Below are 16,566 nucleotides of genomic sequence, written 5' to 3' on the forward strand. Positions count from 1 at the left end.
ACGGTGTGTCTCCACTGCACAGATCTTTCTCCAGCACGTAGCCCTTTCATACACAACACATACAAACAGATTTGAAACGCGAGGAGTCATCAGTTTGCCTTCAAGATAGTTAAACTCTCCCATCACTGGAAGATTTTGTCTCTCCTCTGAAGGATGTTGCATTATTAAAAGCCACTGCTCTGGGTAGGACTGCAACACCAAATGCAACATTGAAATAACCACTGCAGCGCTGAAGATCTGAGGGTCTGGCCCCTTTGTTTCTATCCTCAAAGCCCATTTCTTTTGTTCTCTCGAGAGAAATCGCCCACTTACTCCTTCAACAATGTTTCTGCAGAAATGGTCAGCACTTCTTCATTTCACTTTCTATTTAAGGGCACCTGTGAGCTTTTTCTTTCTCCAAGGTAAGTTCATTTTCTTTCATTTTTCTCCCTCTTTCTGGCAGTTTTCCCTCCCCACCCACCCATTTAAATTACCTTTGTAATTTAGTTTCAGCCCTTTTAACCCCATTGCATGCATTTGGAAAGAAACCATTTCTATATGCTTTTAATATCTGAAACCTTGTTAAGTAGGATGACCCACATATTGTTAAGGCTCTTTTGTTACCAAAGGGAGGAGGGGGAAAATACTTGATTTTCATCCTTGAGAAAGCGTACATGGGCTTTTCTAGCTCTGCTGCAATTTCATTGAAGAAAGTATTATATTTACTGGAAAAAAGTATAAATTATGAACTATTTCAGAATGAGTCGTATGATGTTGGGAGGCAGTGTTAGTCTGTTGGTTTCTATTTCTACCATGCATATTGACTTGAAGAATGATCTGTTTGGACAGTGGCTGGCTCGGGAATAAATCCTATGGAATTCAGTGGAATTTACCTCTGAATATGGTAGTGAGACATCTGGCTGAAAATGCCATTTTGTGAATGATTACTATGAGTGGAGAAAGTTAAACCCAAGGATTAAGAGACTCCCACACCAAAATGTTCCAGTTTGATCCCAAAGCCTTGGCAATCTTTATAAGCAAATTGTTACAGCCCCCCCCCTTTTTTTTTTAGATTTAAAGAAAAAGTTCACAGCCCCTTCTTTCAGCTATGGTTGTCTACATTTTACTAGCCTATGTCTTTAAAATGTCTGACAACAACAGTGTAAGCAGGAAAGGTTTCTGTTGCGGGGGATGGTAATTGATGGGGGAGGGAGGGAAAATACCTATTCAGTTTGATCAAATTAGACAACTTTTTAAAATGTGTGTGCAAGCCAGATGTAAAGCGTATCGCAACATCTCTTATGGTCATGCTTACAATCAGTCCTTTGTCCAGCCATTGGTCCAGAACAACATAGGGGAACTTTTGATTTTAGTTCTTGTCCTTTTGTCAAGAATAATCAGTGGACAGAAAATTCTCCCCCTGTCCTTGTAGTTTTAACAAGAAAATAGCAGATGCAGTGTTTAATGGGACAGCTGTTAATTCTCGTACTCTGTGGATCAAGAGGCATGATAGTGCTGGGCAAGTACTATCCCCCCGCTTTAATGCAAACATGGAATTGAGAGAAATCTCCCTCAGATTTGGTCCACAGAAGTTTGCACAGCTGTACCTGATGCTGCTGTGTCTGCATGTGGACCAGAGTTTCTTTCTTTTGGGAACTTTAAGATGTGCGGACTTCAACTCCCAGAATTCCTTAGCCAGCTAATTCTTCCAAACATAATCCAGGGAATTCCCCTCTGTGACATGGCCAAAGTAAGTGAGATGCAGTTTTGTGATTTTTGTCTTTTAGTGACATGTCTGGTGTTGGCGCTCCTCTCCAATACTTGCTTGTTAATCCAAAACAGGGCTGTCAAACTCATGGCCCATAGGCCAGATGCATCACGTGCTGGCCACGCCCACGCCTGGTTTAGCAAAGGAGGGAAAAGTCACGATACGTCACGTGATGCCGCTGTGACAATACATGTTTGACACCCCTGGTCCAAGGAATATGCAGGAGTCTTCTCTAGCACCACAACTCAAATGAATTGATTTTCTTCCTATCTTGCTTTTTTAAGGTCCAACATTCACAACCATAGGTTTAGACCAATAGACTCTTGCAAATCTGGTAGTACATTTCTCCCCAGGTTGCTTCTTTCTCAAAACCTAAGAAACAAGGGGAAGGTCCCTTCTGAATTGTTTGCCACACCCATGTTCCTGTTATGGGCTAAGCTACCTCTTATCATACCATTCCCCTGGCTGTGACTTTCCCACTGTCTTCCAATGTCATTCTCAGATACCATTACATCTTGTTAAATCAATACTCATCTGCCTTCATATTCTATTCATAAGACAGGCAGCATACAGCAACCAATTAAGCCTCTGTTAAGATGCCCAGAAACAAACCAGGTGAGTCATTTCAGAAGCCTGTTGGACCAGAATTGAAACTGTAAGTGTTTAAGTATTCCCGGGTTCAGCACTGCCCTCCTGGCCTCACACCAAAAAGGGCAAACAGATAGCTCTCAATTTTGCTGCTTAAGCATGACTATGGTGAATATATATCTGATGGTTTTCTTAGCTACCTTTTTTAGATTGTAAAGGAGTACATCAATTTGGCTAAAGCAGGAGATAATGACATGCTGGGATTTCCAGCTTATGTTGTCCTACTTTTTCAAGCACTGCTTTAGCACGTGTATTTCTAGGAAAGGCAACTTTAGTTGGAAAGAAAAATGAACGGTGACCATGTCATCTATGTAAAGCAATATGGAATGAGTAACTGCCTAGTAGTGCAGTTAGAATATATGGTTATAATATATAGTGTATAGATATAGTTCTTACAAGGTCCCTGCAATATCTCGATATGGAATCATCCATACTTTTGCCTAGGATACTTCATTCCATTCCCCTTGACTGTTGTTTTCTCCCAAAAGTCACTCAAAATTTCATAAATACCAAAAATGCTCAGCCTTCACTAGGTTTGTTTTTGGGAAGATTTATGTCTATTCTCCTTGTGTCTCTCCTCCTCATCCAGGGGTGAAATCAATTTACTTCGCTTACCGGTTCACAAATGTGAACACACATACCATCTCCGTACATGTGTAGGATCTTCCATGCATGCACAGAGAGTCAAAAACGGGAGGTGATGACATCTGGGTGGGTGAGTGGAGCCTCCCACTGCCACGACTACTGGTTTGCCTGAACTGGATCGAAGCAGCTGAAGAGCACCATTGCCCCCACCCCTATAGGATCTGTTTAGTTTTCTATTGTGAATTTTAACAATAACTCTCTTTTCTATGAGGTTGCCTGGGGAATTCTGGGAATTCCAGACATCTTAAAATTGCTAAAGTTGAGAATACTCTATAGATGTTGCATTGTTTTCTTCCTCTTTGTCCTATAGCCTTGTCTATCAATTGAATCTTACATTCTCTTTCCTCCAAAATGTCCAGTTCTGTATTGAGAGAGAGAAGAATCACTTTGAATTTGAAATATTTATTCAGCTATTCTAAATATGTTTCCTTTGTTCCTTTCCCTTTGCTGAATTAAAGTGCTGCTTCAGCCACACTTCCTAGCAGAAAACAAAATTTAATGGCCCTATTGCTGATCCTTCTTCTGCTTCTGTTGTGCCCCACTCTGACAAATTGCCAAATGGTATCATCCTGATTTTGCACACACTATCCATAATATGCAACGTGACTGGTTGATTTCTTCTGTTTTGCTGTTTTTCCTGCACTGCATATCACTAGCCAATGGGGAGAAATATCCACCAATCATAGTACTGTAGCAGGTTTGGGATGTATCTTGCTTCAGGAGTCTATGCTCCCTGCCTGTCGTCCTACACCCTTTTCTGTCATAACTAGCTAAATAAGGTTTTTTTTTAAAAAAAATCTGATCAAAGGGAGCTAAATCAAAAGCAGAACTTTGAGGCCTTCCTTGCCCTGCTTCAGTGTGTAACTTATGGGCTTTTGGGGGCTTGGAGTAAAACCCTTGGACTTCAAGTGTCTGGGAAAATAATAAAACAATGCATTCTAGAGTTTGCTGTTGCTGATTTGTAAAGCAGAGAAAAAAGGAGGAAAGTCAGAGAAGGTGGGGGATTAATTAAATAATTAAAAGGCATTTTTAGGGGTTCCAAAATCAGAAAACCTCTGTTTACAAAGCAAGGGTTGTATCACTTGTGCACTGAATTCATGGTGACAGAAAGTACAAAAATGGGTTGGAAACAGACAGGAGTGAGATTCAGCCTCCGGACCCTGGGGAGGGTGAAAATGCCCCCTTGCTGCCGTGATACAGGAAGCGGACCAAGTTATGCCCCCATGGCCACACCCACCCAGCAACCAGGCAGAGAACTTGTTGCTAAAAAATTTCAATCCCACCCCTGGAAAGAGACCACTAAGAAGTTTTTTTTTAATTCCATATATGTACATGCTTATACTTTAACTTTGTTTATACAAATGCAAAGAGCAGCTTAAACAGTAACCATAGATACGCCTCAATTTAGGCTTTCTCTCCCTTGTTTTCCTTTCTGTAGGCAACCAAAGCTAACTTCCAGGAGAGAATGGGATGCATCCCATCCATAATTTCTCTTTTCACCTCTTCAACTTTGGGCTAAACTCAGAAGGGCTATAGGGTAAAACGCTTGAGCATTGCCACTGCACAGTTTTAATGGCACAGCAATTGCTCTGTTCAATTGTGTGAGAGGTGGAGAGTCTCTAGGGACACACGGGAGTAGGCGGGGGATGCCTGAATTCATCTAAAATAGCCAACAAGCCCTGATTTAACAATCCCACCCACAACTGATCACCTGTCTTTGCAAGTCTTGCCCATTTTGCAACTGTAAAGTTAGGCAGATGGCCAGAAAAGGAGGAAAGCTGGAGGTAAATGGGCAGAATAGCAATAGCAATAGCAGATTTTTATATACCGCTTCATAGGGCTTTCAGCCCTCTCTAAGCGGTTTACAGAGTCAGCATATTGCCCCCAACAATAATCCGGGTCCTCATTTTACCCACCTCGGAAGGATGGAAGGCTGAGTCAACCCTGAGCCGGTGAGATTTGAACCGCTGAACTGCTGATCTAGCAGTCAGCCTGCAGTGCTGCATTTAACCACTGCGCCACCTTGGCAGAAGTGGAAGCCCGGAGGAGAAGGAGGTGCGGCCAAGGATGGGAGCCTGAAGGTGCCGTTCTGGAAAGCACGATATCAATAGTGACCCAGCTGAGGACAATTTAAGCCAATCTCATTCGTGGATGAAATGAGAACACTGTTGTTGAGATAATGGATAATAGGATATTGCTTGTACCATGATTGCACATAGCATGCACTTACAGTGCAAGTAAATTTTTTTAAAAAAATCTTTGCTTATTTGAGAACATTTTTTTATGCTGAAGGGAAGGCCTGCAGTATGTCTTCCTTCAAAATGATGTTTGATAGCATCCTAAAATCCATCCTCCCAAAGACCATTTGCATTTATCTCCACACTGCTTGGCAGCTCAGCAATATACATACAGATAGTCCTCAACTTACAACAGTTCACTAAGTGTCTGTTCAAAGTTACAATGGGACTGAAAAAAGTGACTTATGATCATTTCACAGTTGCAACCTTTGAAGCATCCCCGTGATCATATGAACAAAATTCAGATGCTTGGCAACCAGTTCATATTTATGACCATTGCTATGTCCTAAGGTCATGTGACCTTTAGACAAGCAAAGTCAATGGGTAAGCCAGATTCACTTAACAACTATGTTACTAATTATAACAACTGCAGTGATTCATTTAAGAATACAAGAAAGTCATACAATGAGGCAAAACTCTCTTTAACAAATTTCTCACTTAGTAGCATAGGTTTTGGTCTTAATTGTGGTCATACATTGAGGATTACTTCTATTAAGAAGAAGGGGGACTATATTGAGATTAGAATAGAGTTTTCCAAAGACTTGGGGCTTCAATTTTCCTCAGCAGTCACTAATGGCAAAGGATTTTGGGAGTATAGATAAGGACAACATGCCAAAATGGATTGCACACTAAGTCTCTGAATAGACAATCACTTATGCATAGATGCAAGTCATATGGATGTGTTTTTCATCTAACCAATATGTAAGTCTTTGTCAAGCTATTTTTTTTTCAATCTGCAATCTATATTTGTGATATGAATCCATGATCAATTTTATTCCCATTTATTTAGCATGGTAATTGCCTGATGTATACTGTCCTACTATTATTATGGTTCATCCCGTAGTCAGCCAGATGTTTAGATCGGTCTTGGCATTTTTATCCCCCGATGGAGTCCTTTCCAAGGATCTGGGATAGGCAGATGTTCTTGTTTGGTGGTCTCAGGATGTAAGCTGTTCCAAGTAAAGCTGCCTTTTGCAATTGACTGATGGGGACTTTGTCAATGCCAGTTATTTATTATTTACTCCAAATTAAGTTTTTGACTCAATGGACATTAATTTGGAAAACCACAGGCAGTAGTGTCATACACTTACAAACAGCTGAATAATTGAAAATTATGTAATCTAAATCAATTTATCTCAATTCTATGTCCTCCAGGTATTTTGAACCAACTTCCATTAACCCAGCCAGCATATCACCAGCTAGTGTCCTTACCTCCCTTTGAAGGATTTATTATTCTTATTTCCTTTTCCTACCCAGGTTGCTTGGCAAGTAAATCAGAAGAAAGACTTTTTCGCAAACTGTTCTCCCGTTACAACCAGTATATCAGACCTGTAGAAAATGTGTCCAATCCCGTGAAGGTGCATTTTGAAGTGGCAATTACCCAGCTTGCAAATGTGGTATGTTTGCACAATCTCACATTTCAGTCATTGACAAAGAGATCCTTAATCTAATGACTCTGATGTAGGTATGGGCCCTTCATGGAATAATGATAGCATTTGTAGATTTCTCCCCTGAGACTGGAGGTGCTGTCCCATGTGTGTAATGGAGAAATTCCTATGAAAACAGAGAAAATAGGGACCCTGTGTGTATATGCAACTCTGTAGTAGAGCAGGGGTCTATAAAAACATTTGGACGTTTAAAGCACCTTTGCTGAGAAAGACTGTGTCAGGCTTGTTCCAACTTGAGCATTTAGGAAAGAAAGACCCTCGACTCCATGATTGAAGTGAAAAGTTCACTTTTACTCAGTTCAAGCGATTATGTCATAAGCAAATATTGCTTATGGGATCTTCCGTGGGATCTAAATATTCCCATGGAAAGCCTGCATTTTTCCTCTCCCCTTGCCGTCCCCACTTGACCAGTCTGTCAGCGACCAATGACATTCGAACTAGATGTTTTGGGAATGGCTTTGAGGTTTGGTGCCTCTTTGGTGGAGCGGGACCATTCGCATTCCATTCTCACGGCTCCATCCTTGATTGGCCAATCTATTCCAGATTGATACCTCTGGTTCCCATCACCCTGTCATGCCCCCTCCTACCTCCCCAATCTCTGCCCCCTTCCCACATTTTATGGCAGGATGCCAGTGAAGTGGAGTATGCTGAAGATGGCAGACCTGACAGGCTGCTTTCCCTCCCTAAAATAGAGGGGAAAGGGGGCTTTGTCATTTTATATAAAGTCCAGATAGGCTGTTGCTATAAATAATGTGTATCAGGAAAAGTAAGAAATATTCCTTGCAAATGATTAAAGATCACTCATCACCAGGGACTAAAGCAGGGGTGAAATTCTACCAGTTCAGACCAGTTCACCTGAACTGGTAGTAAAAATGCTACTGGTTCACCCGAAGCAGTAGTAAAAAAAATGAAACCGGTTTGGGCAAACTGATTTTTCTGACGATCAGCTGTGACACATGATTTATATTAGCTAGAAAGCAGGAAATCCTGCTTTAAATTGCCTCCTCCTCTAAATCACGTGGCAAAGCGGATCCCCTTCCCGCTGTTTGCTTACCTTTGCAGGAGTGCTCGGTAGCAGACTCTGCCCAACTGCCCAGACATCATCATATCCATTTTTGATGTACTGTGCGTGCATGGGAGATCCTGTGCATGTGCGGAGGTGATGTGTGCAAGCAAAGCACACTCTCTCACATTGCTACCGAACCAGTAGCAAAGATAAGTGGATTTCACCCCTGGCCTAAAGGAGAGAAAGCATCTCTAGTGTGTCTCCAAGGTGCTTTTCCAAAAAGCAACTGGACTTTGGTGTGTGTGTGTGTGTTTCAGTCCATTTGTGTTTTGTAAAAGAACCTTTAGATTTCTCCTTGGAGAGCTTACTAAGGATTCATTTTTGCAGGTTTTTCTCCCTCTCAGCAGATCGTTCAGGATGTCCTCTGCAATAAGACTTCCCCCTAGCAGCTCCCAGGTTATTGATTGCCTTTCCACCACAGTTTGTTATAGGTAAAGATCTTTCAACAAAAAAAGACACTCTGCAAATAATATGTTTTCTTTGGATTTCTCTGACTAGCAAGCCAGCCGCTAACCAAGGGCTAAATTACAGGGTATCAAGACTATATGATGGAACAAAATTCAGCTTCTTGCTCTGCTTATTGCTAAATCACTGTATTCAGAGGTATAATATACTAATCAGGTTCTTCACTTTATCTTTTACTTCCTCTGGAGGCTTTTCATTAATCAGAAGCTGCTGTCATTAACAAAATAATTAGAAAAGGCGCTATATTCTGAGCTCCTGTGGAGCTTGCGATTATGATGAGCTTGGAATTCTGCTTGAATGAGCAGAACTGATATTGTATGAGGGTATTAGAGTACATTTAAAACTCTCTTTTTGTACCTACTAATATTGGTTCTTCCCATCATGCTTCTTTGAAAACAACCTCCTGGCCAAAATCCTGGACTTCTTTGTTCAGACAGTCCATCATTTGCATGACATCTATTCTCAAAGCTCCAGATCCCTTACAATTGTGAAAACAAAAGTGCATAATTAGTTGAAGTCACACTTCAAATACCATTGCTAGTCTCTGCTGCTTGTACAGTGTTTCTAAATGTTAATAAGACAGTATTCAATCTTCTACAAATCCCCCATGGACAACTTCAGATGAACTAGTTTGGGGTGTAAAAAGTATCAAAGTGCATGATTGGGGGACAAATAGAATTGTGTTGAATACATTTTGTGACAGATTGCCAGGAAAACAGTGGAACAGCAGGAAAAAGCTGGGATGAGGACAAGCTACTCAGGGACTGCACCCCATTCAACCAAAGCTCTACTCCTTATTTACGTGTGTTGTACTGATTACCAACTTGACTTTTTTTCAACATATCCTCATAGACAGGGGTGGTATTTATTCACCTTCCCTACCAGTTCGCAAATATGAGCACGCTCAGCCTTCTGCCCATGCGCTTTTGGCGAAAAAAGGGCCTAAATGGGATGCCATAGAGCCAGGGCGGTGGGCAGGGCCAAATGCGATTTCCGCTACCAGTTCAGGCAAACCAAATCTCATATACAGAGCATGCAACCAATCTTTATATGGCTGTAGTTTTTGAATAAACCTTAATAAGGCTGTAGTGTTTGAATATACATTGCAACAACTATCTGGATCTACCTTAATATGCACGAATACTTTTTTCAGCATCTTGTTTTCAATCGTTATAAGTAAAGTATTCACAAACGTCCACAGACATTATCTGAAGGCAACACGTTTTTCCACCAAGACTTTTATTCGCTGTTCTATAAATGTCCCTAGGATCCTTTCAAAGTTATTTAGGCTAACTGGAATGAGGTTTTATCCTTTGTTAACCAGATAGTCTGTCTGTAGTAATAAAGTGTTTGCCTCCTTCTTTCTTCAGGATGAAGTCAATCAGATCATGGAGACAAATCTCTGGCTGCGACATGTAAGCAAATTTTTGTGCATTGGTGTGTCAGTATACGTGTGTGTTCATTGCCATGCTGGTTTTAGAGGTGAGATCACAGTAGGTACTGGGTTTCAGAAGAGATTTGGATAGAAAAAATCAGGTTACTATTTAGAGATGTTCCAAGGCTCAGTATATTCAAAGCAAAAGCTCATATATAGTTCTTCAAAAACTCATCCCTTTCTAGTGAAATGTTCCATTTCACTATGTTCCATTCCAGTTCCAGTCTAGTGAAGAGAAGGACCAGGGGAGATATGATAGCAGTATTCCAATATTTGAGGGGCTATCACAGAGAGAAAGGGGTCAAGCTATTTTCCAAAGCACCTGAAGCCCAGAGAAGGAATAATGGATGGAAACTGATCAAGGAGAGATTCAACTTAGAAATAAAGAAGAACTTTCTGACAGTGAGAACAATCAATCAATGGAACTTGCTTTCAGAAGTTGTGGGAACTCCATCACTTGAGACTTTCAAGAAGAGATTGGACTGCCATTTGTCAGAAATGGTGTAGGGTCTCCTGCTTGAGCAGGACTAGATGACCTATAAGGTCTCTTCCAACTCTGTTAATCTGATAATCAATATTAAGCCCTTGATTTAATGGGCAGACAAGGGAAATGGGTAATCCTTAAAGCAAAAGGTCCATTTAGTGATGAATGAGATGAGAACAACAGAAAAGGGAGGGCAGAAATTAAAGTCACAGCCAGGGAAAAGGGGCAACACTGTTTGAGGGCTAGTACTATAATTAAAAGTATTCAAGTAACCATAAATACACCTGAAAATGAACTATAGGCAAGAAAATCCTTAGAGATTGGATATCATATCTTGGGAGCATTTGGGTCGGAACCATCACCATAGTTCCCAAACCAGATTCAGCAAACAGCTAGAAGAGCTTTCAGAGGCAACAATAATATTAGTGGAGGAAATATTCCTTTTTATCCAGGAGATTTGATCCATTAACTCCTAAGTCTGCTAACCAAAGTAAACCAAAGTAAACCAAATTGAGTCTTCACTATATTTTTAGTGGACTATTAGATAAGAAGAAAAAAACAAAGAAGGGGAGTTATTAACTTGAAACTGATTCCCAATCTCATAAGTTCATAAGAAAGGCAACTTCAGTAATGTTCTTAGTATAACTTTACAGGTACAGTACATCCTAGGGTTGAACACTTATTATTTCTCTCTTTAGATTTGGAATGATTATAAATTGAAATGGAATCCAGTGGAGTTTGGTGGAATTGAATTTATCCATGTGCCATCAGACAAAATTTGGAAACCTGATATTGTGCTATACAATAAGTATGAACATTCATCATAATATTTTAGTCATATTAACACATTTATTCTGAGTTAGAAGTGTACAACTTAAGATTCCCTTGTGCTTGCATCTGCAGTGCTGTCGGAGACTTCCAGGTTGAAGGACGGACCAAGGCTCTTCTCAGATATGATGGCACCATCACCTGGATACCACCTGCCATTTTTAAAAGCTCCTGCCCTATGGATATTACCTTCTTCCCCTTTGATCACCAGAACTGCTCCTTAAAATTTGGATCGTGGACATATGACAAAGCCAAGATAGATCTTTTGATTATTGGTTCCAAAGTAGACATGAAAGACCTTTGGGAGAACAACGAGTGGGAAATAGTTGATGCTTCTGGCTATAAACATGACATAAAGTACAACTGCTGTGAGGAAATCTATACGGATATAACCTACTCTTTTTATATCCGAAGGCTCCCCATGTTTTACACTATTAATCTGATTATACCTTGCCTGTTTCTTTCATTCCTGACTGTATTCGTATTTTACCTTCCATCAGACTGTGGAGAGAAAGTAACACTTTGCATCTCTGTCCTCCTTTCATTGACTGTTTTCTTGCTGGTAATTACAGAGACAATTCCCTCAACTTCTTTGGTCATCCCACTAGTGGGAGAATACTTGCTTTTCACCATGATATTTGTGACACTCTCTATTGTGGTGACAGTCTTTGTACTGAATATCCATTACCGGACTCCAACAATGCATACAATGCCCAACTGGGTCAAAACTGTCTTCCTTGGTCTTCTGCCCAAGTTTCTGATGATGAAGAGACCCATACAGAAACATGTTGACTCCCAACCCCCCAAACCTGTGAAAGAAAGTGTCACTAAACCCAGCAAGCCCAAGGCTGATGAGCTTGCAGAAGTGGAAGTCCTCAGTGAGAACCGCTGCTGCCACTGTGACAACTCCAAGGACACAGTGGCAAGGAAGCAAAGGAGACAGAATTGCCAATCTGCCAAAGGGGAGGCTGAATCAGTCGAGTATTCCCCAGAGGTTAAAGAAGTCATTAACAGTGTTCAGTTCATCGCAGAAAACATGAGGAGTCAGAATGAAACTAAAGAGGTAAGAGCTCTGAAGAACAAGATTGATTGATTACTAGCTCCAAAGGCTTCAGTCATATGGGGGCATTTCTCTAATTGTGGTAGTAAACTAAAACCTAGCTAGTTGAAAATAACTGCACCTGAGAGCTGGAGAGGTACAATAGCGCAGCACTTCTAGCATGAATGGGTAAGAGGCTGTCCAATGGAGCTATTTAAGCAGCATCAGAAGTGTTAAGTCCTGCTAGAACATGGGTGTCAAACTCTATCATGTCATGTGATGTATCACGACATATCATGACTTTTTTGCCTTTACGGAGCCGGGGTGGGAGCGGCCTACATGTGATGCATCTAGCCCACGGGCCACCAGTTTGACACCCCTGTGCTAGAAGAAGTAGAATTGGTAGGACATTCTGCTCTGGTTTTCAGTTTCCTCTAGCAACAGACAGGACAAAAGGGACCTCATGTTAGCTGTGTCTCAATTACCAGAGGCACAATTTCAGGGACTGCCCTGAATGCGGTTCAATTGATCAACAGAAGTTCTCCAGAGCTTTAGAAAAAAGAACCTTTTCATTGGAGATTATTGTGGCTTGAACATGAAGCCTTCTGTGAGCGAAACATGTCCTCTACCATTAAGCCATGATAATAGACACAACTGTCTCTTGCATTGTTTAGCCATGATCATCTAGGAGTTAACAGCAGAGTAAACACAATTGTAGAAAAGGGAGACCAACTGATTCTACATTCCAATTGTAAGGGAGAAGGAAAACCATAGCTGAGATCTAACTATGTGCAGACTGACGTAGCATAATGCTAGGCTAATACAACTAACACAAGGAAAATGAAAACCGACTGCATATAGAGCACCCAAGGAAGTGTTTGAGAACCGCTTTGCAAAATATTGAGTGTTTGTATCTCCTTGCCAGGCTTTTCACTCCTTACTTACTCCATGCTTCCTTTTTGGGACGCCAAAGCATAATAAAGGCTCTGTGAAGGTTCTTGCTCCTTCTTCCTTTCATTGCTCATTCTCTTCAAAGAGATAGATGAATAGGCAACAATGCAAGAAGGAGAAAGAAGTGTTTCCAGGGTTGGCATTGGTCTCCTACTGAGTTATGGGACTTGATAGATGCCCAGCTGTCCCAAACCAAATGCCCTCCAAATTTGATGACTTGTGAATTCTAGCAGCAGGAGAACAGCTATGGTAGCTGAAGTTCAGGACAACAGGCTGAGAAACACTAATCAAGAGCAAAGAGGGATAGATAGTTGAAAGAGGCAAATTAGCCAAGTATCTTCATGTACAGTGATACCTCAGTGTTTGCTTCAAAACTCTTTGAATTTGGTACTTGATGCATTTTGATGTGAAAATGTTGTTCTGGTAAAGTTAAAGGTAAAGGTTCCCCTCTCACATATGTGCTAGTCGTTCCCAACTCAGTGCTCATCTCCATTACAAAGCCTGTTCCAAAGTGCTGTCCCAGCGCTGTCCGAAGACGTCTCCATGGTCATGTGGCTGGCATGACTAAACGCCAAAGGCACACTGAACGCTGTTACCTTTCCACCAAAGGTGGTCTCCATTTTTTCTACTTGCATTTTTATGTGCTTTTGAACTGCTAGATTGGCAGAAGCTGGGACAAGTAACGGGAGCTCACTCTGTTACATGGCGCTAGGAATTCGAACTGCTGAACTGCTGACCTTTCTAATCAACAAGCTCAGCGTCTTAGCCACTGAGCCACAGTGTCCCTTTGTTTGTTTGGTATTCACCACCCTGAAATAAGAAAAGTAGGACGGCGACAGAGAATAGACAAGAAGTCAGCCATGGTGGGAAGGTCACTGATATAGGAAAAGAGACAGACAGGAAGTTCTTCCTTACCCAAAACCAACTGTCACATGGTAAAACAGTGGTTTTTTGGCACTCATCATGTTTAGTACTCATCACACCTCTTGGAACCAATAGGAGGTACCACTGTATATCCTTTGCTGGGCCTTTTGCTAATCAAAATACTTTTGACACTATGTTCACATTAACTGGAAAAGGGTACAATGGCTTTTAAAATGAACTTCAGCAGTTGTGCTAATGGCTTTGGTTACTTCAATGTATAAATATTTCATGTTGGGAGGCTCTCTGACTTTGGCAATAAGGCTCTAAATAGACATATAGAAGCTCTAAGACAGAGGCCCTGATCCCAAGTTGGCATTTGATCAATGAACGTCTATTGAATTCTACAGGCTCTGCTGATGTGCAGAAACATAGAAGATATTTTGAAAAATAGCCAAGCACGTATACAGGATCCAAACTGCAGTGTTATAGCTAAGCCTAGGTAACTGTGGCAATCAGAGGTTCAGAGAATAGAGCCTCCAAAATATAAATCTTGGTGGAAAACTTCCTAGTGCAGAAATGAAAGCATCTGGCTTTCAGTCCTAAAAGAAGACATGTTGACTGTATTATATTTTTATTGAATAGAAGGCCAGAGGCATGATAGTAACTAAGAAGAAGGATTGTCTCAATTTTAGTTTTGGAAAGGAATATGATTTTGACTTACTTGATAAATGCAGACATCAAAATATTTCTCACATCACTTACTTTCCTTACCAGCTTGCAAAGGTGAGTGTTTGTGTGTGTGTGCTCGCACAAATGTGTGTGCGCATACACACACAGTGATTTATGTACCAGGATAGATAGGTGGGTAGGTAGGTAGGTAGGTAGGTAGGTAGGTATAGAGATAGATAGATAGATAGACAGACAGATGGACGGACGGACGGACGGACAGACAGCAGACAGATGATAGATAGATAGATAGATAGATAGATAGATAGATAGATAGATAGATAGATAGATAGATAGATAGATAGATAGAGGGACATGGTGGCTCAGTGTCTAAGATGCTGAGCTTGTCGATCAGAAAGGTTGGCAGTTCGGTGCTTCAAATCCCTAGTGCCACGTAACCGAGTGAGCTCCCATTACTTGTCCCAGTTTCTGCCAACCTAGCAGTTCAAATGCACGTAAAAATGCAAGTAGAAAAATACGGACCACCTTTGGTGGGAAATTAACAGTGTTCTGTGCACCTTCAGCAACAGGACTCAAAATGAGAGATAGTGGGACTGGTAGCTAGCAATTATGGAAGGCTTTGTACTTCTTATCAATAAAACATTTGTAGGTAGAAATAACGTAATTCTTATGTAAAAGAAATTTAATGTTCTGTAATTTATTGAGAAATTAGAAAAAGGTGGATTGCATCCAATATGACAACAGAAAGCATTCCAAATTCTTCTTTACAAATAATACCATATTATTATTATTATTATTATTATTATTATTATTATTATTATTATTATTATTATTATTATTATTATACAATTGTATCACAGCGGCCAGTTGTTTCGCCGGATTTGGCATTGGTTACTAGTCGGGCCCCACCCAGGGGCCTAGGACGTTGTAACGTATTTTCGTAATATGCGTGCAGATCCAAGCAGTGTGGCTTTTTGCATTTGACCGATGGTGATTTTGTCAATTTTTAACTGTTTTAAATATAATTCCAGTGCTTTTGGAATAGCACCCAGTGTGCCAATTACCACTGGAATTACCACTGCTGGTTTGTGCCATAGTCGTTGAATTTCAATTTTTAAGTCCTGGTATTTTGCGACTTTTTCATGTTCCTTCTCAGCTACCCTGCTATCACCTGGTATTGCGATGTCTATGATTGTGACCTTATTTTTCTCAACCAGTGTGATGTCTGGTGTATTATGCGCCAGTATTTTATCTGTTTGTATGCGAAAATCCCACAAGATCTTGACCATCTCATTTTCAGTGACTTTTTCAGGCTGATGTTCCCACCAGTTTGTTGCTGTTTTTTATTTTTTATTTTATTATTATTATTATTATTATTATTATTATTATTATTATTATTATATAAATATATACAATGATTCTAACTTGTGACCTGTGATTACACCAGCAAATGTTCTATGTATGAATCTATATGAAGATTCTAAATGTATCTTTTTGGGGGGTAAATAATTGAGAAATCTCAGAAAGCACAGTCATTGTAATAGTATCAATTAAATATTATGAATTCAATTGAATATATATGTATTTTCTTATGCATTGCAGGTAGAAGATGACTGGAAATATGTCGCCATGGTAATCGATAGAGTATTTCTGTGGGTGTTCATAATTCTCTGTGTATTTGGAACAGCGGGGATATTCCTACAACCATTGATAGCAGATGTATAGTATATGGTGGTGATTCACATTTTGCATGATTCTTTTTAATAGGATAATCACAACACACATTGGCAACACTTTATAGAATATCAATTTTCATCTCAAGCCATAAGAAAAATATTCTCATCACTTTACGATGTATTAAGCCAGTACTTCAATTCAGTAGACTAACTCCCATTATTCACAGCCAGCAAAACCTATGGAGTTCCATCTCAACCTTTTTAGAGGATAATAGATTGGAGAAAT

General features: G+C 40.4%; 1 protein-coding gene across 1 annotated transcript; it reads left to right on the top strand.

Annotated features, from left to right (window-relative positions):
- The first annotated feature begins 322 nt into the window (after nt 1-322).
- Nucleotides 323-16,329, top strand: CHRNA6 (cholinergic receptor nicotinic alpha 6 subunit). Its single transcript, XM_032213808.1, has 6 exons — nt 323-401; nt 6,595-6,734; nt 9,687-9,731; nt 10,934-11,043; nt 11,139-12,126; nt 16,207-16,329. The coding sequence occupies exons 1-6, from the start codon at nt 323-325 to the stop codon at nt 16,327-16,329; spliced, it is 1,485 nt and encodes a 494-aa protein (XP_032069699.1).
- The last annotated feature ends 237 nt before the right edge of the window (nt 16,330-16,566 follow it).

This window comes from Thamnophis elegans, chromosome 3 (assembly GCF_009769535.1).
Source record: "Thamnophis elegans isolate rThaEle1 chromosome 3, rThaEle1.pri, whole genome shotgun sequence".
Lineage (NCBI taxonomy): Eukaryota > Metazoa > Chordata > Lepidosauria > Squamata > Colubridae > Thamnophis > Thamnophis elegans.

Coding starts and splice junctions, on each gene's coding strand:
- CHRNA6 (XM_032213808.1), top strand. CDS start 323: ATGTTTCTGCAGAAATGGTCAGCACTTCTTCATTTCACTTTCTATTTA. Junction 6,735..9,686: donor TTACCCAGCTTGCAAATGTG/GTATGTTTGCAC, acceptor TTCTTTCTTCAG/GATGAAGTCAATCAGATCAT. Junction 12,127..16,206: donor GTCAGAATGAAACTAAAGAG/GTAAGAGCTCTG, acceptor TATGCATTGCAG/GTAGAAGATGACTGGAAATA.